The sequence below is a fragment of the Mustelus asterias genome, chromosome 4, assembly GCF_964213995.1.
Source record: "Mustelus asterias chromosome 4, sMusAst1.hap1.1, whole genome shotgun sequence".
NCBI classification, from domain to species: domain Eukaryota; kingdom Metazoa; phylum Chordata; class Chondrichthyes; order Carcharhiniformes; family Triakidae; genus Mustelus; species Mustelus asterias.
The window spans coordinates 98,581,205-98,603,715 of NC_135804.1; the positions used below are offsets into that span (position 1 = coordinate 98,581,205).

General features: G+C 40.3%; 1 protein-coding gene across 1 annotated transcript in view; it reads right to left on the reverse strand.

Annotated features, from left to right (window-relative positions):
- Positions 1 to 264: 264 nt before the first annotated feature.
- med12 (mediator complex subunit 12) overlaps positions 265 to 22,511 on the reverse strand; it is a 159,477-nt gene continuing 137,230 nt past the window's right edge. The window contains exons 34-44 of the mRNA XM_078211432.1: positions 21,234 to 21,369; positions 19,752 to 19,913; positions 18,077 to 18,433; positions 15,161 to 15,314; positions 13,860 to 14,062; positions 11,178 to 11,255; positions 6,212 to 6,441; positions 3,275 to 3,413; positions 2,927 to 3,118; positions 2,271 to 2,352; positions 265 to 485 (exon numbers count right to left, since the gene is read on the reverse strand). Of these exons, the coding sequence (XP_078067558.1) occupies positions 448 to 485; positions 2,271 to 2,352; positions 2,927 to 3,118; positions 3,275 to 3,413; positions 6,212 to 6,441; positions 11,178 to 11,255; positions 13,860 to 14,062; positions 15,161 to 15,314; positions 18,077 to 18,433; positions 19,752 to 19,913; positions 21,234 to 21,369 (1,771 nt within the window). The 3' untranslated portion in view covers positions 265 to 447. The remainder of the gene's footprint in view (positions 486 to 2,270; positions 2,353 to 2,926; positions 3,119 to 3,274; positions 3,414 to 6,211; positions 6,442 to 11,177; positions 11,256 to 13,859; positions 14,063 to 15,160; positions 15,315 to 18,076; positions 18,434 to 19,751; positions 19,914 to 21,233; positions 21,370 to 22,511) is intronic.

The following is a 22,511-nucleotide window of genomic DNA, read 5'->3' on the forward strand; positions in this document are numbered from 1 at the left end:
ACTAACAAAGCTGCATGGAAGTTTACAAATTGTGCTGGTTCAATCTTCAGGTTACAAGGTCTAGGACAATCGTGTTAATTAAATGCACATCGACTGAAGTACTGTTGTTGAGCACAGACTTTCAATGTTTCAGCCTTCCTGGTCTCATCATTGAAGAGAATAAGATGGGATGTGATGGAGGGAGAGTGGAAAAATATATCAGCATCTCTCAGCTTTTTAAATGCTGCAAAATATTTTTTCCAACAGTGAATATGTATCGAGAGCAACCCTTTAAGTGAGGAGGAAGTGGTCAACTAAAAAGCCAATTCCATAGGACAATCAATAAACCCGTGTCCAAGGTTAGTTTCAGTCACAACCTAACATTCCTTTGGAGAACAGCAGACAGAATCTGGGGCGGGCCACATGGTGAACAGAGACACATTCTTTTTTTTTCAGGAGACTCCGGAGTTAATAGTATGGGTTTGCATTCTTCTGTGGCTGTGAATCTGTTGAATCAAAATAATGAACGTGAATGGGTATGACTCAAACATCAATGAATCAACTCAGAAAAGTTTCAGCGTGGACCATGTATCAGAAGAAAAAAAACCTTGCCTAAGAAAACTCACGTGCAATTGCTGAATTAATTTATTCAGTCAGTTTGGTTTCATTTCTAGAGATTAAATATTACTCTCAACCCTCCACCCAAGGAAGACATAACATTTATTACAAAGGCAAAATACCACAGATTCTGGAAGATTGCAGTATAAACAGAAAATGCGGCAAATGCTCAGCACGTCACAGAACATCATAACATTTATTACTATTACGTTAAAATTATAGGCAACTATAGGAACATCTCATTCATTAATCAGTACATATTTAGAAAAGTGGTTGAACTGCTTAGATGCTTACATGGTTCAGTTACTTCATTCAATTTAAACACTTTTGATAGTTCGGTTTGATAGGGTTGGAATGGCGGCTAACTCGTGAGGGACTTGATCTGGGTGTTTACAATAGTTATGCTGACATCAGAAGTAAAACTTCCCTACTTTTAGATTCCATTACCTTGCAATGAAGGCCAACATTCCACTTGTCATCCTAATCACTTACTCCACACTAACTTTTTGTGATTCATGTACCAGGACATCCTATGTATTACCAGGTTCTGCAATCTTCCTTCTTTCAAATATTATTCTGCTTTTCTATTCTTCCTAACAAAGCAGACGAGTTCACATTTTCCCACATTAAACTCCACCTGCCATTTTTTTGCCCATTCACTTAACCTATCTTCAACCCTTTGTAGAATCTTTACTTCCTCTTGACAACTTTACTACTTTTGTGGTGTCATTGGTAAATTTAGCTACCTTATATTCGGTCCCTTCATCCACATCATTACTACAGATTGTAAGTAGGCGAGGCCCTAACATTGACCCCTCCTCTTCCTCCCATTAGTTAATTTATCCTTTATCTGTACTAATATGTTAACTCCATGCTAGGTGCTCTTATTTTGTATAGTAGTATTTGGTGTGGAACCTTTTCAAATGCCTTTTGGAAATCCACATCTACAGGTTTCCCTATATTCACCTCACTTGTTACTTATTCAAATAAATCTAATAAATTAGTTAAATACTATTGTCCTTTCATAAAATCTTGTTGATGCTGCCTGATCCATTATGATTTTCTAAGTATCCTGCTATAACTTCTTTAATAATGGAGACTAGCAATTTCCCTATGATAAATGTTCGTCTAACTGACCTATAGTTTTCTGTTCATTGTCTTCCTCCTTTCTTGAATGAAGATGTAAAAGTTTTGAACTCTCTTCCAAAAATGGCAATTGATGCTCAATTTTAAGTCCCATATCAATAGGCTTTAGTTCATCAAAAGTATGAAGGAATATGGAGGAAAGGCAAGTACAATGAGCTAGATCAGCGTACAGCCATGATCTCATTGAATGGTGAACAGGCTCAAGAAGCTAAATGGCCTCGCCCTGTTCTTACGTTCCTGCATGAGGAAAGGTGGGAACACTTAAGATATTGGACAGGGGTTCTGGGTCAGTCTGACAAGCAGCTTTTAATAGTGTCAGACTCTTCTTTGTTTCCCATTACGATAAGCATAGCGGAACAACCAGAGATACTTTAACCTTAAGATAAACACAAAATGCTGCGGATCCTGGAATCTGAAACAAAAACAGAAAAATGCTGGAAAATCTCAACATGTCTGACAGCATCTGTGGAGAGAGAGTGGAGCCAACTTTGAGCCTAGATGACCTTTCGTCAGTACTTTAACCTTACTTGAAAGTTGCTGTTGTAATTGTCTGACCAGTGCTGCTGTCTGCTGCTGCTGCTGTGTCTGCTGCATCCCTTGTCTCTGGAACTGAAAAATAAGTAAAACATGTTGATATTTCTCCTGCCTTCTTTTTAGAATAGGAAAACAATTTAAGACTTGCTGATTATCTTGGCCTCATACTTGTTTTCTCACCATGACCAAGAATTCAATTCCTCCCTCAGAAACGCTTGCAGCTCACCTGCCTTAATAAAAATGATCATTTTTCATGCCAGTCACAACACTGTCAACAGGATTTTTCATCATGGAAACACGTAATGTCATCGACACAAACACATTTTCCAGCAGGTGTCAACAGTGACCAGGAGTAGGAACCTTGTGATTTGTCTTCTTAGCCAAGGCATGTCAAGGCCCGAATTAGCATTGCAGCTGAAATTAGTAAAATTAGCACAGGCCAAGGTTTGAACTAATAATGATCCTGGTTCTGCTTGTAGGTAGGAACAGATGCTTTTGGAAGAGAACAGGGAAAGCCCAACTCAATGATTTCTTGGCCATCATTGTACTTACTAACCAAATTTGAGTCATAAATTATCACAGCATATGGCATTGTGCCATTTCTGAAAGTAGAGGTCACACTGTTTCAATATCATAATCAGGTTCTTACCATAGACTGCTGAGGTGGAATGGCCTGCATTCCCAGTGTCTGTGGTTGGGGTTGAGCCTGCTGCTGTTGCTGCTGCTGCTGCTGAACCTGTTGTTGCTGTTGCTGCTGCTGAACCTGTTGTTGCTGTTGCTGCTGCTGAACCTGTTGTTGTTGTTGTTGCTGTACCTGCTGCTGTTGCTGTACCTGCTGCTGCTGCACACCAATTCAAGAAATGTCATTTTAGTGAGAGCATGCCCAACATTGTAGGAAAAGCTTTCCCTGTGATTGAATTCCATTATATACCCGCAATTCAAGGCAAAGCAGCCCAGTTAAACATTCATTCCTGAATAAAGTTTTAGTAGAACCTACCCTCAGGATCTGTTGCTGGCGTAAGTACTGTTGTTCTTGACCCAACTGATTATTCCTCATAGTTGAGTGAACACTCTGTGGGGTTATATGACTAATTCCGGTCATCAATGGTGCCTGTTGAATGGGTTGGTGAGTTAACCTGCAAAGAGAAAGACATGTTTAATCTTGACTTGCATTTTTATAGCACCTTTAACATATTTCAAAGTGTTAAATAGGAGGCTGACAGACAAAATCAACATTGAGCCACAGAGAACGGGTGACATAGTCCCATGACTAGGTTTTAAGCAACTTTAAAAGGGCTATAGGGGACGGGTGAGGGGAATGGAAAGCTTTAGGAAGTGAATTCCAGATCTTAAGATAGCTGAAGGAATTGCTGCCAATGTTGAGGTGTTGGTGGACCAGGAATCAGTGTACACTAGTAAACACATTGGTGAATAGGACTTGGTACGAGTCGGAACATACAAAGCAGAGTTTTGGATGAGCTCAAGTTTATAGAGGTTTGATTAGAGAAAAAGTTATACAGGGGCAGGCACAGACTGCACATTAGGTAAAATGCAAGCTATTTTATGGCAGTGCCAAAGAGCGCTCCAGCTCCAATGAGTAATCCTGTCTTTGATAGGGTTGAGGGAGGTGGTCCTCACGCATAATTTCTTACACCCAATGTGGATTGATCTGAAACGTGGTCATCTCATCAACAGCAAGTTGAGAAGGATGCCATTTGGCTAAGAGTAGTGTAGTATGAAGAGGATGCTGCGCTTGGTTAAGGTCATTCGGTTACATTGAAGCTTCATATGTTTCATATGAAGCAATTTTTAAAAGCGGTATCTCGGCCTTTTGGCTAAGATGCAAATGAGCTCAAGTCTTGGAGGAGGTATTGCTTTCCCTCCTCCAATCAGCTTGGCTCATGTAGATCAGGCCCAGGACAGGGTAATTTGGTCGCTTGCTCTGTCTTGCCAGCCTGGATCGGAAATGTCTCAACTTGTTGAGACTCAGAATTGGACTTGATTTGATTGAATTGGAAAAGTATAAAAAAAGTTGAGAAGGATGGAGGAGAGCAAGTCAATTGCATAAGTGTTCCTACAATTTTATTTGTAATAATACTTGCACCAATATGTCAAAATATTTAAAAGTGCTTTCAAAGTATAATTACTGTTTTGTGGGCAAACAGATGTAAAATAACATGGTCAAAATTCAAATGATAAAGAAGTTACCTCTGAAATGTGACTACTCTCCATAAATTTGGTTACTGTTAATTAGTTTTGACGTGTTGGAAAACACAAGGCTGTTTTATTGAGTCATAATGGCACACAATGAGGCCATTTAGCTGCCTATCCAATTTTCTTATGAAATCATTTATCATTTCTGCTTCAATCACCTTTGAAGGCAGCAAGTTCCAGGTCATTACCAGAATCTATGTTAAAAAAAGTCTTCATCCATCCCTCCCTATATCTCTTGTCCAATTTTAAATCTGTGGCCCCTAGTCCTTGTAGCATCAGCTAATGGGAACGGCTTTTCTCAGTATGTAAAATATCACTTCAAAAGTTTCATCCCTATAAAAACACATATTGAATATAAAAGTGAGCAAACCAAAATTGAATTTAGCACCAATTATTTTAGAACATTTATAAATGCCATCAGATCTATCTGGGTGAATCTTAAGAAACCATGATATTAGTTTGATAAACTTTGTTTAGTGACAGGAGAATTTTTCTTTCATTGCATCTCAGTTTATGACTTTGACGAGTACGAAAGGCATATTCCAGATGGTATGTTTCCACATCTTATTTCTTTTGTGTAACTTAATGAAGCTCATGCGCATGCACTCTTATGGGGTAAATTTCCACAGATAAGTTATAGTATGGCACAAGACCATCTGTAGAGTTAGTGGAGTGTCACAATAGTATAAGTTCTGCAATAAGTGTAAACTACTGTTTTCTCTTATTACTTCATATTTGTTCATTTTTACAGTTAGATCCTAAATCATGAACTGAAAACATGTTTATTCTTGAGCTATCAAGGGGTCACTTGTATTGGTGAACTAGTTTCCATTTGTACCAATGAATTTCAATCAGTCTTTTTTTTTGGTATCAGATTAACCTACTTCACATTTCTAGACAATGAAACATTACCTCTTCTAATGAATGACTTGAATAAATTACCTTCAGAACAAAGTAAGGAGTTGTGTTAAACAGTGCTTAATGTGAATAATAATCTTACCTTTAACAAGTTTACCTCAAAACATATTTCCTAATGATGGTCTTATGTTCAGCCATACTGGCAGCTACAGAAAAACTAAAAGTGATGAATCACCTCAAATATTTAAGAATTTACAATTTGAAATGTGATAAAATTCTCCAATTGTCAAACAACTTCTTCCTTTGAATAGGTTTACCTCTTGCCTTTCTAAGTGCTTTACACAACAAATTTTGAAAAACAACTGCTGTGTAAGAAAATGTGACAATGCATTCTTTGTCAGTGACATGTTACTAGCAGTTATTAAACGGATGATTATGTTACCCTTTTCTCTGGTCTTGACTCAAAAAGCATCAGCCCAGGACACCAGGAGAACACCTTGCTGCTCTTTTGAAAAGGCCATAAGATCATCAACACCCACCTAACCACCAAAATGGCTAAGACTGAGCCTCAGTTTAGTGTTCCAGGTGAATCACAATAAAGGACTCCTGCTGTAATGCACTGAGTGCCAGCCCTGGTAAATGACCTAGAAGTTGACACACCAGTCTTAAAACTGTATAGCAGCCATGTGCAGAGGAAATGATAGACAAACATTAAAAAGGACAAACAATAAATAAAAAGGGTGGGGATAGAGAATGTTACTATTCTTAAATAGTGTGCAATTGCTGAAAGCTACTGGGACATACTCAGTGGTGGAAAGAAATAAAGTTAGTTGTGACAAATCAGATTTTCTAAATCATGTACCTCTGTGTGTTTTGCATGGAGTGTGCATAAGCCGGAGCTTGTTGGTGAACGTAACCACTTGGTCGTTGCTGCATCTGCCGAACCTGATCTGCGAGTGCAGGATTGTTGGCAGTGTGACTGCCCTGGTATGGTTGGTTCGAATAGGCAGGGGGAATCATGCCGCTGGTCTGTGATGGATGTGGCTGCATCCCCAAGTGAGAGCCATAGTTTGTATATCCTTGGGAAATATTCTGGAAGAGGAAAATATTACACGAATAACAAAAGAAACAACCAATCTTTCCATTATCCTGTTATGCTTTCTGGGCCTGCTTTGAGTATTTTACTTCTGCCTCAACGTATTATAAGTTCCAATTTGTTACAATTTAAAGCCAGGTCATAGTCCCCCATCAGCTCAATCTTTCTTCCCAATCATAAATAGATCATAAGAAAAATAAGATTTACATTTACTAGTGCTCTATTTAGTCTCAGTGCATTACATCCAATGATCACTTCCAAGGTGTAGTCATTGTTGTTATGGCCAGGAAGCCATTTGGACAAGTTTAATTAATTAATTCAGACAGAGAAAAACACTAAAGTCAAACCACCCAATATGTTTCTTAAATAATTGGAGAGTTTTCACCTTTACTATTCCACTGTGAAGTACTGCTGCATGTCCTTAAAGTTTTCATCATAGAATCATAGAAATCATAGAAACCTACAGTGCAGAAGGAGGCCATTCGGCCCATCGAGTCTGCACCGACCACAATCCCACCCCACATATTTACCCGCTAATCCCGCTAACCTACGCATCCCAGGACTCTAAGGGGCAATTTTTAACCTGGCCAATCAACCTAACCCACACATCTTTGGACTGTGGGAGGAAACCGGAGCACCCGGAGGAAACCCATGCAGACACGAGGAGAATGTGCAAACTCCACACAGACAGTGACCCGAGCCGGGAATCGAACCCGGGACCCTGGAGCTGTGAAGCAGCAGTGCTAACCACTGTGCTACCATGCCGCCCATTTCCATTTCCTTGGGTCTTGGTGAGTATAACTAAACACAGTATTTAAGATGTGGTCTGGACCAAGTATTGTTTGAACATGTCTTAGTTTACAGTTTTGGATGTATAGTTCAGCATTCTACTTGCTTGGCTGATTCCTGCTCTGTGATGACTGTCTAAGATGAGAATTTAGTCTATCAGGATCAATCTTTTGCAACAGCATTTGCTGTTTTGACATATTAATAAAATGTGTTATTTTCCCTTTCCATATGACATCTTAGTGCTGAGTGGATGATCTATCTCGGCCTCCTCCTGAAGTCCCCAGCATCAAATATGCCAGTCTCCAGTTAATTTGAACCACTCCACATTATATGAAGAAATGGCTGAAGGTACTGGATACTGCAAAGGCTATGGGCCCTGACAACATTCCAGCAACAATAATGAAGACTTGTCTGCAGAACTTGCTGTGCCCTTAGCCAAGCTGTATCAGTACAGCTACAACATTAGCATCTACCCGACAATGTGGTAATCTGCCCAGGTATGTCCTGTCCACAGAAAGTAGGATGAATCCAACAAGCCAATCACTGCCCCATCAATCTATTCTCAATCATTAGCAAAGTGATGGACAGGGTCAATGACAGTGCTGTCATGTGGCACAGTGGTTATTAGCACTGCTGCCTCACAGCGCCAGAGACCCAGGCTCGATTCTTAGCTTGGGTCACTGTGTGTGGAGTTTGCATGCTCTCCCTGTGTCTGCGTGGGTTTCCTCCGGGTGCTCCTGTTTCCTCCCACAATCTGAAAGACATGCTGGTTAGGTGCGTTGACCACAACAGGCACCGGAGTGTGCCGACTCGGGAAATTTCACAGTAACTTCATTGCAGTGGTAATGTAAGCCTTACTTGTGACCAATAAAGAAACACAACAAACAAACTTTACTCAGCAATACCCTTCTTACTGATACTCAGTTTGGGTTACACATGGGAATACTCAAACCCTGACCTAATTACTGCCTTGGATTAAACATGGACAAATGAGTTGGATACCAGAGGTGAGGTGAGAGTGACTGCCTTTGACCAAGTATGGGATCAAGAAGTCCGAGCAAAACTGGACTCAATGGAAATCAGAGGGAACCTCCCTGCTGGTTGGAGTCATACTTGGCACAAAAGAAGATGGTTATGGTGGTTGGAGGTCAATCATCTCAGCTCCATGGCATCACTGCAGGAGTTCCTCAGGGTAGTGTCCTAAACCCAACCACCTTCAGCTGCTTTATCAATGACCTTTTCTCTAGCATAAGGTCAGATGTTTGCTGATGATTGCATGATTCGCAACTCCTCAGACATGCAATCATCAGCAAACATCTGACCTTATGCTAGAGAAAAGGTCATTGATAAACTCCTGCAGTGATGCCATGGAGCTGAGATGATTGACCTCCAACCACCATAACCATCTTCTTTTGTGCCAAGTATGACTCCAACCAGCAGGGAGGTTCCCTCTGATTTCCATTTCATTCAGATCTTTGTCTAAAGTTTTTTTCGATAGCTACACCAATATGGTAGGCCCTTAAAAATTCAATTGTGATGTCACAAAAAAATTCAGAATATTAGACAGATAGTTTAAAGTTAAAGTTTATTTATTAGTCACAAGTAAGGCTTGCATTAACACTGCAATGAAGTTACTGTGAAATTTCCCTAGTTGCCACATTCCGGCGCTTGTTCGGGTCAATGCACCTCACCAGCACGTCTTTCAGACTGTGGGAGGAAACCGGAGCACCCGGAGGAAACCCACATAGGCACGGGGAGAACATGCAAACGCCACACAGACAGTGACTCCAGCCAGGAATCGAACCCAGGTCTCTGGCGCTGTGAGGCAGCAGTGCTAACCACTGTGCCATCCATGTTGACATGGATCAGATAACCTCGGGTTTACTCCTGTAAATTGATCCCTTCATTGAAATTTGCATTTGCTTTGTTGGACATTAGTCTGCTCCCAGCCTACTTGTAGCTCCCCAGTGTTCAGTTGCTCCCCAGTATTCAGTATTTGGCTCCCTTACAATGACGTTAAGTCACTTACAAATCTCTTTCACTGCTGTCCTTAGTGCACTTGGGTGAAAACCTGAAGACAATAATGATTCGATTATTGACTATCAGTACCACTGGCATATTTTTTTGATTCTCATCTTCGATTATTATTCAGGGAAAGGATTGAAATTTTCTTTACTATTATCTTTTATGCCTACAGATATATGTTTTTTCTTGTCTTTCTGTGCTTCTTGGACCACCTTTTTAATGTATATTTTTATTAATTATCCAATTGAAGGCTTTCAGCCTTTCCTGTGTGATATGTGGAGGCTATTATTCCTCTTTATTTTACTTACTTATATTAATTTTCTTTAAGGTGACACTTGTTTAGTCTAAATTTAACCATTCCAGGCATGAATTTCTGACGATTGTTCAGCATTTACCCTCTAATAAGTTCAATTTGCTTTTTGTTTTTATTAAGGGATGTGTATGTCGCAGGTTAGGCCAGCATTTTGATTACCCATCCCCAAATGTCCTTCGAGAAGGCGGTTGTGAACCACGTTCTTGAATTGCTCCATTCCATGTGGTGCAAGTACACCCACAGTGCTACTGGGGAAGGAGTTCCACGATTTTAACAGTGACAGTACAGGAACAGCCATATAATTCCAAGTCAGGATGGTGAGTGGCTTGGAATAGAACTTGCAGATGGTGCTGTTCCCATGCATCTGCTGCCCGTGTCCTTCCGGGTGGTAGAAGCCCAATGAGCGTTGGTGAGTTGCTGGAGCACATCTTGTAGATGGTACACACAGCTGCCACTGTGCGTCGGTGGCTGAAGGAGTGAATGAGGTGCCAATAAAGCTGGCTGATTTGCCCTTGACAGTGTTGAGCTTCTTGAGTGTTGTTGGAGCTGCATTCAATCAGGCAAGTGGAGAGTATTCTGTGATACTCATGACTTGTGCCTTGTAGATGGTGGACAGGCTTTTGGGAGTCAGGAGATGAGTTACTCTCCACAGCACTCCAACTGCTGACCTGCTCTTTTAGCCACAGTATTTATATGGCTGATCCAGTTCAGTTTCTGGTCAATGGTAACTCTCCAAGATGTTGATAGTTGAGCCATTTAAAGTCAAAGGGAAATGATTGCATTCTCTCATATTGGAGATGGCTATTGCTTAGCTCAAATGTTATTAACCACTTATCAGCCAAGGTCTAAATGTTGACCAGGTCTTGTTGCACATAGGCACAAACTGCTTCAGTGTCAAGAGTTTGGAATGGTGCTGAACAGTGCACAATCATCAAACCAGGACACTATCCTGAGGAACTCCTGCTACCATGTTCAGGGCTTCGACTGACAATCACAACCTTTTTCCTTTGTATGAGGTGTGACTCCAACCAGTGGAAAGTTTCCCAACCCGATTCCCATTGACTCCAGTTTTGCTAAAGCTCCTTGATGAGATGCCACACTTGGTCAAATGCTGCTTTGATGTCAAGGGCAGTCACTCTCACGAATAATAAGTAAATCTATGGGAAAATGCATCATAGAAGAGGCATAGAGACCAATGTTCTATGCCTGCCCCGTCCGGAATTAGCAGAACTTTTCTATCACAGCTAACAGAGTGCACTGTAGCTAGTACTTCGAATTGCACAGAGGTCAGGTAAAGGTTTTTGTTTGCGTCTTGTTTTTTAGTTACAAGGAGGCTTGCAGTAACACTGCAATGAAGTTACTGTGAAAATCCCCTAGTCGCCACACTCCGGTGCCCGTTCGGGTACACAGAGGGAGAATTTAGCATGGCCAATGCACCTAATCAGCACATTTTTCGGACTGTGGGAGGAAATCAAAGCATCCGGAGGAAACCCACGCAGACAGAAGGAACGTGCAAACTCCACACAGACAGCAACCTAAGCTGGGAATCGAACCCAGGTCCCTGGCAATGTCTTTGGATGGTGCCAAGATAAAAATATCACATACCTGTGCTTGTGACATAGATCCATATTGCTGAGCTGGATTTGCTGGACGTACCTGCTGTCCATACATTCCACCGGAATTCTAGGGGGATGGGGAAGGAAGGACATTTAGAAACGCATAGGTCTTAAGCTTTAGCCACATTTGGCACGACTGTACCTGACAAAATGGTAGCCAAAGAATTCCTCATGAGCCTGATTTCACAGTGGTTTCATAAAATAACCGGTTATTACAAATTATTGTTCACCAAAAATTTGCTCTTCCTCTTAATTTATTGGCTTCACTTTACTAACACTTTAATTGCTACAAGTCAGAATATGCTTTCCCAAAATGTACATCAAATAAGAAGATTCTTTAAAAAGACAATTCCATTTTTAGCACAGAGACAAGCCTGCAGAACTGGAACGTGGAACAGAAGAAAACAGTAATGACACGTTAAAATACATTTTTGAACTCCAAAGATGTTAACAACAGGCATTGATATTGTGCCTTTAACATAGCAAAACTACCTGAAGGTGCTTCAACAGGAGCATTATCAAATAAAATCTGACACCGAAGCACATAATGAGTTATTAGGTCAAAGAAGTAGGTTTCAGGGAGTGTCATAAAGGAGGAGCAAGAGTTAGCAAGGCAGAGAGGCTTGTGAAGGAAACAGCAGAGCTTAGAGGCTAGGCAGTTGAATGCAAGATCATCAATGTGAAACAATGAAAATTGGGGGACATGCAATAGATCAGAATTTGAGTAGTACAGAGATCTCAGGGGGTTGTAGGGCTGGAGGAGGTCACAGAGATAGGAGGGGGTGAGGCCAGAAGGGGATTTGAAAACAAGCTTGAGAATTTTAAAAGTAGAGAAGTTGCCAGATCAGGAGCCAATATAGCTCAGCAAGCACTGGTGATGGGTGAAAAGGAAGTGGTGTAGGTTATCATATGAATAGAGTTTTGCTGCAACATGGGAAGCTGGCTAGGAGAGCATTCAAACTATTGAGTCCAAAGATAACAAAGGCATGAATGAGAATTTTAGCAGATGACGAGCTGAGACAGAATGGATAGTTAATATTATAGATGTGGAATTAGGTAGTCCTAGAGAGCAGGTGGCGCTGGAAGCTTCACACAGGCTCAAATAGAATGGCAAGTTCACAAACAGTCTGGTTCAGTCTCAGACAGACTTCCAGAAAGCCATCCAGGTGAAAAGAAAAATAAGGTAATAAACTGTCATGCAAACATGTATCAATATCAGACTGTTTCGGTATCATCTATGAGCTGACCACTAAATGTTGTTTGTGTGCCCCAGATTGATTGGTTTATGACTCTTCTTGCCTTTTAAGCAACACAGTTACACATTCAGGTACTCCAAGGCCTGAATGAACATTCCAAGTTAGCACTCCTGCATTAACATTGAGTGGGTGTTATATTGATAACAGTTGCTATTCTTTACTGAAATGTTACTCTGCGCCCCCGTTTGCCTGTTCCAGTGGTGCAAGTGAATGATCAAGATTCAATGGAATCAAAGTTAAATGGTAAACGTTGTGGATATAAAATGACTGCTTCATTTAATTACATAAGTCATTGCGTAAAAATTCCTTATGCAAAGTGCACTGAGATATTTCATTGTGATCAAGAGCTACATAAATGTATTTTTTCTTCGTACTAAAGGTTTGTGCTCATACTAGAGGTTTGTGCTCCCTCTAGTCAGACATTATGGTAACAAACAGATTAATAAAGTGAAAAATAATACACCAGAATTGGAGAAAATACAGAGTCATATTATGAGGTTCTGAATGCTAAAAGCTGAATTTTCCATATTGAATTAGCCCTGAATTGAAAGCCTTGCATCATTCTGTGTATTTATATTCGGTCAGTCAGTCATTTTGTGGATGTCAGAAAGGGTCATATGCAATTATCATTACTTTCAGATTTCAAAAAAAAAAATCACTGAAACGGTACAATTTGTAACTCGAGGGGGGAAAAACAAGAAAATAATGAAGCAAAATTTCTCAGACCATTCTTGCATACAAGCTATCACCCACATAACCTGCTGGTAGTGGACACAAATCATTGACCATCAACAATTTGTCAGGATCCTGACTAGACAGGAAAACCATGGCTGATTTTAGAAGAGTTTTTCAAGATCTCTCTTCAACCAAGGAATGTGAATGCAACAAGGCACATGGTTAATCAAGTGCACAGAGTTCTCTTATTTTAATAAAAGGGCGAGGGCCTCCACATGCAATCTGCTACTGCACCAACATGCAATGCTGCCTATTGGAAAGCACAGATCAATTAATATAATTACCTACACATCAGAGACCTCTGAATGCCATAGGGCTCCTTTGCTTTGGACAGTTAGTCCCATTACAACAAGAATACTGTATCTGGCCCATTTGCATCATTGAGCTCCTCCATAGTTATAAATGCTGATCCATATAAATGAAGCTCCCCACATGCAAGACAGTACTTCAGTTTGCCCATCTTAGTCTGGCATCTTTGCAGCAGAATGTGTGCATACAGTCGAGATCTCCACATCATGTAGCTGTCCTCAAACTCTATCCTTTTGTCAGCAAAGAACTCTGATTTCAAGATGCCTTAGAATCACAGAATGATATAGCACAGAAGGAGGCCATTCTACCCACAGTGCCTTTGCCAGGTCTTTAGTCAAGTTTTGCCTCTAATTCCTCCTGCCCATACTCACCAGTCTGGCATGTAGCTGCTGCCGGAGCATTTGTCCCTGTGGGATTGGAGGTTGTTGTTTGTATTGGGGAGGTTTGTACAGTGATGGATCCATCATTCCACCCATAGGGGGCATCACTGTGCTATATGGCGGCCGATTCTGCATTATTTTTGAGAAAGAAGGCCGCACAGATCTGTATGGGATTGTATCTAACCTGGGTCCACCTATGTGTAAAACAAAGTGATTAAAACAGACAATATTATCATTTCTATTTTTACTGCCTGTAACTTGTAACTTTCACATGAACTTCAGCAAGTAGATACTTAATGATAGCTTTCTTTGCTTTTTGAACTCAAAAGTTGTGATTCACTGACCACTCCCCCACATAGATAATGTTCAAGAGGCTCATCTCAAAAATCCTAAATGTGTTTTATATTAAATGTAAGCAGTCTAGGCAGAGATGTAAAACTCAATTTGACATTGTTTCTGCTTTTATCGTGCCACCTCCTGTTAAAAGCTTGCCACTAATCAGATAAGTAAAGTCCCAGCAACAGAGCAAGTACAAGTTTAATGGAGGACCCGCAATATATAGATGCCCAATCTAGAGATAGACAGCTTGATATTCTTCAGTGCCTTTGACAGTGGGAGAAGCATTCCCTTGCTGATGTCAATGATAACACTGGATGACTCTCAGGAGTTGCCCATCTGCAATTATTCATCTCTTGACATGACGGGTGTACAAAATGCAGGTGGAAACTAAGTTTGATCAACTGGAGTACGAGAGATTTGAGCTTCAAATGGACTTTTTTGTACTTCACCTTTTTTCCAGTTTTAAATGAAAAGTCTGCAAGTATCTAGGTCACTGTGGGCAATTTAGCTCTTTCCGATCATAATACAAATCCAAGCTTTCAAGCTGGCCAGTCACAACAGAGCAAAATCAGAGACTTTGTGGCTGGTCTGAATGAATTAGCAGGTGTTCACTGACCACAGTGGTAGGAAGGGAAAGCTTAGTTCAATGTCCAGTGACTACTGTGGGAATTTTTGGATGTAGTTATCAGATGAGGACAAAATAGGCTAGAGTGAACACTCTATAAATACCTTATCTCTTCCATTCTGTCAACATCCACTATCTAAATTCACACAAAGAATGTGTACTTTGGATAAGGTACCATTGTTAATAAGGTAGCTAGTTAATGCCCACCACCTGAATACATTTATACAATTAATAACAAACGCTCTAAAATAAACTTTATAAATTAAGGGATGGATATAAACTGGTTTTATATTGAGAATGATGCCTTCAAGCCCGCTCTACTACATACCTGCTGGTAAAGGTTGGTTCTGTGCATATATCCCTACACTGGGCTGTCCATATGGAAGTCTGGTATAGTGATTACTAGTCTGGTGTGGGATTAGATCAGTAGGAACTCCACCACCATACGGAGGCATTCTGTGTGCACTGGATGGTAAATCAAGCTATTCAAAGACAAGACAAACAAAAAATACGTTTTAGACATCTGTATCATTATCAATGGCTATTATTTATGGTGCTCAGAGAAAATAAATAGAATTCGCAAAGCACTGATAAAAATCCCAAGTAATAAATACTAATTTGACAGTTTCCATTAAGCCAATGCCGTTACCCATTAACAATGACTATCATTGATAATTCTGTTCATATCACTGTATCATGATTCTTAGGTGTTGAATCGCAAGTTTTATTTCAAGAAAATAGAACCTACAACAATTTTCCAGCTCTCAAATGTGTAACTGTCAAGATCACAACTAAATTGGACAAGATCACAATTGATAACACTACAGTGAGGGCTTATGGTGAAATGCTCAAGGTAAATTAGTTGATGTTGAATGATATTTATGTTGACCAGCCAAAGATGGCAGATTTCCTTCCTTAAAGGACATTAGTAAACTAGTTGTTTTTTTTTTACAATAATCAACAATGGTGGGATTGGAACCCAAGCCCCTAGAGCATTACCATGGGTCTCAGGATTACTAGTCCAGCAACAATACCACTATGCCACCACTCCTCCATTCGCAAAATTTGTCAGAGATCATTTAGTGTTAAAGTTCTAGACTATGATATCTGTACAGAATGACATATGATTTAAATATGTTACTACCAGATCCCTAGTCTATTTTCCAAAGTACGAACAGATAAATGAAGAATAACATGCAGAATACAGAAGTAGCTTCTTCCGCTTTTCCATTTTAAAGAGCTGAAGTCACACTAAGCAGTTCTAGTGAAGAACACAAAATTAGCATTAAAGAGGGAGTGTGGACATACTGTATTTGCTATTCCCAGGATGTAATGAACATTGTGGGTGGAATTCTCCCTAAAAGATTCAAAGTGTGGAATTTGCGGGAAAACTGGAGTAATTCACACTAGTTTTTTCAGTGGGAGTCTCACACTAGAATCTCTCTCACACTGTGAAATGCATTAGATATCATTAGATTTCAAGGGACGGGGCCTATTCCCACTGGAGAGACGGAAACCAGTGGCCCAAATGGTCAGCTTCCCATTTGCTGGCCAGTGATTCCCGGGACCTCTGCCGTGCTATCTCCCCAACTCCCCCACGACCCAATCGCGCCCACTCCCCCTGCCCCCCCGGCAGTGCCAATCCCCCTCGGCAGACCCCCAACCCTCTGGCATTTAAATGCTAGCTGGCCTCCCCGACAATTACCTCCACGGAGCAGACCTCACTGGAAATCCGACTCTGGGAGACGCTAGCAGGGCGTGAACGCTCGCAAGAATCCCACGAATTGCCCTCTGCGCGATTCTCCCAGCCCACTGTGCTAGAAAATTAGCATAGCGGGATAGGAGAATTGCTCCTTGTATGTTTGCCAGGTTTTGACACATCAGAGTGCAATGGTTAGGAGCATGAAAGGGGGACAGTGTTTTAAACAGTTTACCTACAAGATGTAGGGACAATAAAACAAACGGCATGCCAAAATTCAACAATAAACAAAAGACTGGAAAAAGTGCTTCATAAAGATACAATCCATGTATCATAAAGGATATTACACAACGAGTTGGAAAAGAGATATCAGAGTTTAGATTAGTGAGAATGCAGAGCACATCAGTGCGAGAAGTGTCATATTAAGTGAAACTGAAGTCAATGGGAATTGGGAGAAGACTTTCCACTGGTCTTATAGGAATTAAGGGCTATGGGGAGAGAGCGGGTAAATGGAGTTGAAATCAACCATGATTGAATGGTGGAGTGGACTCGATGGGCCGAATGGCCTTACTTCCGCTCCTATGTCTTATGGTCTTATGGTTGGAGTCAGATGGTTGTGGTTGTTGGAGGTCAATTTTCTCAGTCCCAGGACATCACTGCGCAAGTCTCTTAGGATAGTGTCCTTCGCCCAGCCATCTTCAGCAGCTTCATCATGACTTTATCTCCATTGTAAGGTCAGAAGTGGGGATGTTTGCAGAAGATTACACAAAGTTTAGTACAATTCGCCATTCCTCCAATACTGAAGCAGTCTGTGTCCATATGCAGCATGATCTGGACAACATTCAGGCTTGGGCTCATTAGTGGCAAGTAACATTTGTGCCACACAAGTGTTAGGCAGTGCCATCTCCAACATTAGAGAATCTAACAAATTCCCCATGACATTCAACAGCATTATCATGGTTGAATCCCCTCTCTCCTTGGGTTACCACTGAGCAGAAACTTAAATGGAATAGTCATCTAAATAGTGTCTATAAGAGGTCAGAGGCTGGGCATTCTGCAGCAAATAACTCACCTCCTGACTCCCAAGCCCACACACCATTGAGAAGGGACAAGTCAAGAGTATGATGAAATATCTTCCACTTGCCTAGATGAAAGCAGCTCCAACAACACTCAAAAGCAACTCAACACTTTCTGGCCAAGTCAGCTGACTTGAATGACACCCCATCCACCAACTTAAATATTCACACTTTCTACTGCTGACACGTATATACCATCTACAAGATGCACTGCAGAAACTCACCAAGGCTCCATCGACAGTACCTTCCAAACCTGCGACCACTACTACCTAGAAGGCTAGTTGTACCTACACCACATAGACTGCAGTGGTTCAAGGAGGCAGCTCACCACCACCTCCTCAAGGACAATTAATGCTGGCCTTGCCAGTGAAGCCCGTATCCCATGAAAGATATAGATATTAACAAGTACACCAGTATTTACTGCAACTTAAATAGCTAGACCTTAATCAGGAATTTGTTTCTAGCTCACCTCTGTTTTATTAGGAGGCTGGCGCTTCTTCCTGGGTGGTTTCTTTTTCTTCTCTTCAGTAGTATTAGGTTTTTCCAGCTTTGGCGGTTCTGCAGCAGTTTTTTCTGGTTCTGGAATGATTGGCACAGGTGGTTCTTCTTCCTCTGGAGGGAGTGGCAGTGGTTCTAGGTAGTAACTGCGTGGTTTTGGTTTCAGGTGTGTATGGTACAACAGGAGCCTGTGCTGCTCTTCAAATTTGGTTACCTTGCGATCAACACGAACTGTTCCAAACCATCCCCAAGAAAGAGGAGCAGAGTGCTTCATCCCTTCAAACACATCCCAAGGTGAAATCTTTTGTTTAGTGGAGACCTGTAACCCCTACAGCATGAAAAATAACAAATGTAAGCAGATGCAGTGCATTGTTTTTTTTTAACTGATGAAATGAGGGAAAAAAATTCGCCAGAATATACATAATAAAACTTAAAAGTCTGAAATTGAAATTGAAAATAAAACTACTATTAAAATGACTTCCAGAACTGGAACAATACTAATCAATAATTTTTCGATAGATTTTGGGACAGAAGAACAAAATAGGTCTTTCCTCCCTTTCTGACTGGCAGCAATGAAATGCCAAGGTTATGTTCATATGTATATTTTCAGCATCAGATTAGCCCGTTGTGGGTCCCTGCCAGAATAGCCATTTGCACTGAGGTCAAGTTGACTGGGATAGCAGAATGCTATCTACCACAGAAGGGACAGGTAAACTGGAAGAGTGAAAGTATTTTGATCCTTCTGGGAATAGTTGCAAAATATGCCAGTGTGAATTGGCTCAGTATGGATTCCACTCACTGATGGGTCTAGCAATGTTGATACCAGTATTATGCTACCATAAGTAGCACCTATCATTGCTCTGATGATGACAGCATGTGGTTCATGGCTTTGTTCATTGTTAGACTAAGAAAATGAGTGCAGGCCCACATCTTAATTTCTAGTTCTGAGCTTTAATATAGCAGAATATCGCAAGGGATGTCACAGCTCAGGGTACAAACCAGACAGGAGCATAGAAGATATAATCGACATGACTGAAAGTATAAATGAAGACGCATGTATTAAAGATGCTTTTAAAAGTCTTTTGTTCCTCTGATAACTTACAGGTTTTTACAAACTAAGCTTGATGTGACTTCTTATTATTTTGTGATTTATCCTGTCATTACATTTTAACTTTACTATTATACAGCAGTACAGGTGCTGGTTTTTCACCCTGGTTCCTACTGGATTAAAACATGTATGTTGCTCTTGTCAAATGTGACATTGTAAGCCCAAAGGTAGGGTTGATCATTGAGATTTATAGTGCTGAAACCTTTGAAAGTCATAACATCCTAACTACCTACAAGTTATACACAATGCCTATTCAATTCTTAATATCTCCAAGATACAAGTTGCAGATTGAAACTTGGGTCAGGCACCACAATGAATCACGTATAGTATCTAGCAATGAACCAGCTGCAATCCCAGTTGTTCTGTTATTCATCTCTCCCTCTTCCAATAGTATTATACTTTGCTCCATTAGAACAAAATAAAAAATAGTAGAATGATCACTTTGTTGCAGGAAACCTTGATGCTGGTTTCAGCAGAAATCTCTAACCTCCACACTTTATAATGGAATATCAGCACTGTCAGGTAATCAAATACTTGCCTCTTTCTTGAATATTGAATCAAACCCAGCAATCTTGTTTCCTTTGGTATCAATCAGAGAGCCTTGGGGTTCACAAGTGATGACATCCCTTGTCTGTTTGGGAAGTGGTAACAACTGTCGCACCTTCTCTAAACTTTCTGACTGTCGGTCCCCAAGCTCTTTCTAGGCCAATTATAAAAAGGAAAATAAAATTATAAATGCATGGGAAAAACAAAAGGAGACAAAACCATTTTTGCATGTGTGCACTTTCTACATATTTAAATGTGAAAATAAAAACTACAAATTCTGAAGTCTGAAATTCCATGACATGGTGCTCCAAACCAAGAGTGCTGCTTATAGGGAACGTTATTCAGGAAATCTCAGATTTGGCTTTGCATCAATTTAGTTAATGGATAGAAAATCAAGGTCTGCAATTGTGGCTAACACGTTTTGCTAGAAACCCTTGATTAGGGAATCAATCGATGAAAGTCAAAGAGGAAGTGAAAGTATCAAACTCATCAGAATATCTGAAACATGACGTTTTTCAAATGCTGATTCATCAATTGTGCATTACCAGCATTTTTGCTTCACCACTATGTATCTTGCCACAGTGACAGATATGGCTCATTTTCTAAAATGCTAATTGCAGGGTGTGTGTTTTCCCCCACTATCTGAGAAGGCAAATTTCACACCCTTGAGAGACCAAGGGAAACAGAGGGGCTAAGCAGGAAACATTGGAAAGTAAAGCATTCAAAGCCACTTGCACATTTACTTTTGCATGTTTTTACAAATCTGAAGAGCTGGCTGTAAGACACCCATTGACGTTTTAGTCAGGGAGTGATATGTGGATACCAGAATAGGAGTATATCCTTTTGTTACTCAGATACTGGAAACAATATTAAGTTTTGTTCATCAAAAGTACTGCTGCACAACTCTGAAAAAAATGTAATTAAGATGTAGATCTTACACTTCGAACTCATGTTTAAAATATACAGCAATCGAGTCAAGTTATGCCTTAAACACTGCATCCAATTCTGGTCACTGAGGGATATACAAAGCCTGGCGGTGCTTCAGAGAAGAGCGAAGAGATTGATTTAGACTTTGAGAGGATTGTTATATAGAATGTAAGGGCTCTGCAGTGTTAAAAAGTCATTGTGTAAGGGATATAGATAAAATAGTAATAAGTATTAAAAAATACAAATACAAATTAAACCAACAATAGAACTAAGAGGTACAGTGCAGATTTAGACCAGCTAAGCACAATTTAAGGATGTCATGCATCACAGGGTGACCAACATATGACACAGGCTTGGAATGTAATGGAGTTAAGCACCCTGGAATCAATGAAGAAACAGCTGAATGCTTTGAAAGAACTGAAGGTTCATGATTAGGAAAAGCTGATTTGTTTTCTTCATCCATAATAATGTGATCTTGGGTAAATGTTTTCAACTATTTCTAGGTAAGAAACAAGATGTTTAAGAACAAAGAAGAAACAGTATTTACCCGGAGTTTCTTTACAAGGTTCATGTAGGCTCTCTTGTTTTCTTCCATACTGCCCTGTGAGATGCTTGACATGTCCGCTGCCAGAGTCCCATTAACCAGCACACTGAGCATATCCAGGACTGTAGTGAACAGCTCACTGGGAAACAAGACAGCCCTTTACTCTCAAAGGCACTTTGCAGCAATATATACATACATTGTGTTGGCATCAGATGAACTGAGCACATGAACACCAATGGTCACAAAAAAGAAATTAGGGGTAAAAATCCAAGACAAGTTTTCACCCATGTAACCTTGAGTCTGAAGACCCTGAATCTGTAGCACCTTTACTCAAGCACATTGTAACTGATTCAGCACAGAACAGAGATGAAACAAACCTCAGAGCTGAGGTTGTCTTAGCTTGTTTGACTCAGCCACTCACAAATTAAACTTGCTCAGCTGCCATTGAAGCTCAGCAAACCAAGTTTGAAATTGACAATCAAAATTGTACTCATGTCCATGTCACACCAGATATATTTGGAGATGGAGTAGCTACACTCCTGGAAGCACATATGATGGATATCAGCTCAGTGCATTCGCATTCTCACAACTAACAATATTCGTTTGTTTTTATTGCCATTCAAAAAAAATCAAGAATTCAAAACTATTACTGGAGCACATGCTTGATTGCATTTCATTCCAAGTTACTGCTCAATAAACACAACCCAATGCTTTACATAAAACAGTAATCTACTATGTCTACTAGTTACATAATTTAAAAAATAGATCCGAAATATAAATTACCAATAGCAATCAATCAATACTCTAATACGCAACAGGATATTTACAAAATGCCTTTTTAAAAATCCATTACTTTGCTAAATATTTAAATGATAAGAAGTCTCACAACACCAGGTTAAAGTCAAACAGGTTTACCTGGAATCATGAGCTTTTGGAGCGCTGCTCCCTCATCAGGTGACTCACCTGATGAAGGAGCTTTAGCCTGGTGCTAAGACTTCTTACTGTGCCCACCCCAGTCCAACACCAGCGTCTCCACATTTATATTTAATGATGCCATGAGCGTAGGAATTTAGTTTAAAATGTTTCTGCACTAGTCATTTTAGCGATGAGATCATCCCTTACACCTGTGTTGAACTTCATTTGCCAATTATTTGCCCAATTTACAAGTTTATTAATGCTGCCCTGCAATTTATTGTAGTCCTCCTCAGCATTGACTATCCCCCAATTAGTGTCACCCGCAAAGTTACAAATGATGTTTTAGATTCTAAAGTGCTGATGTAA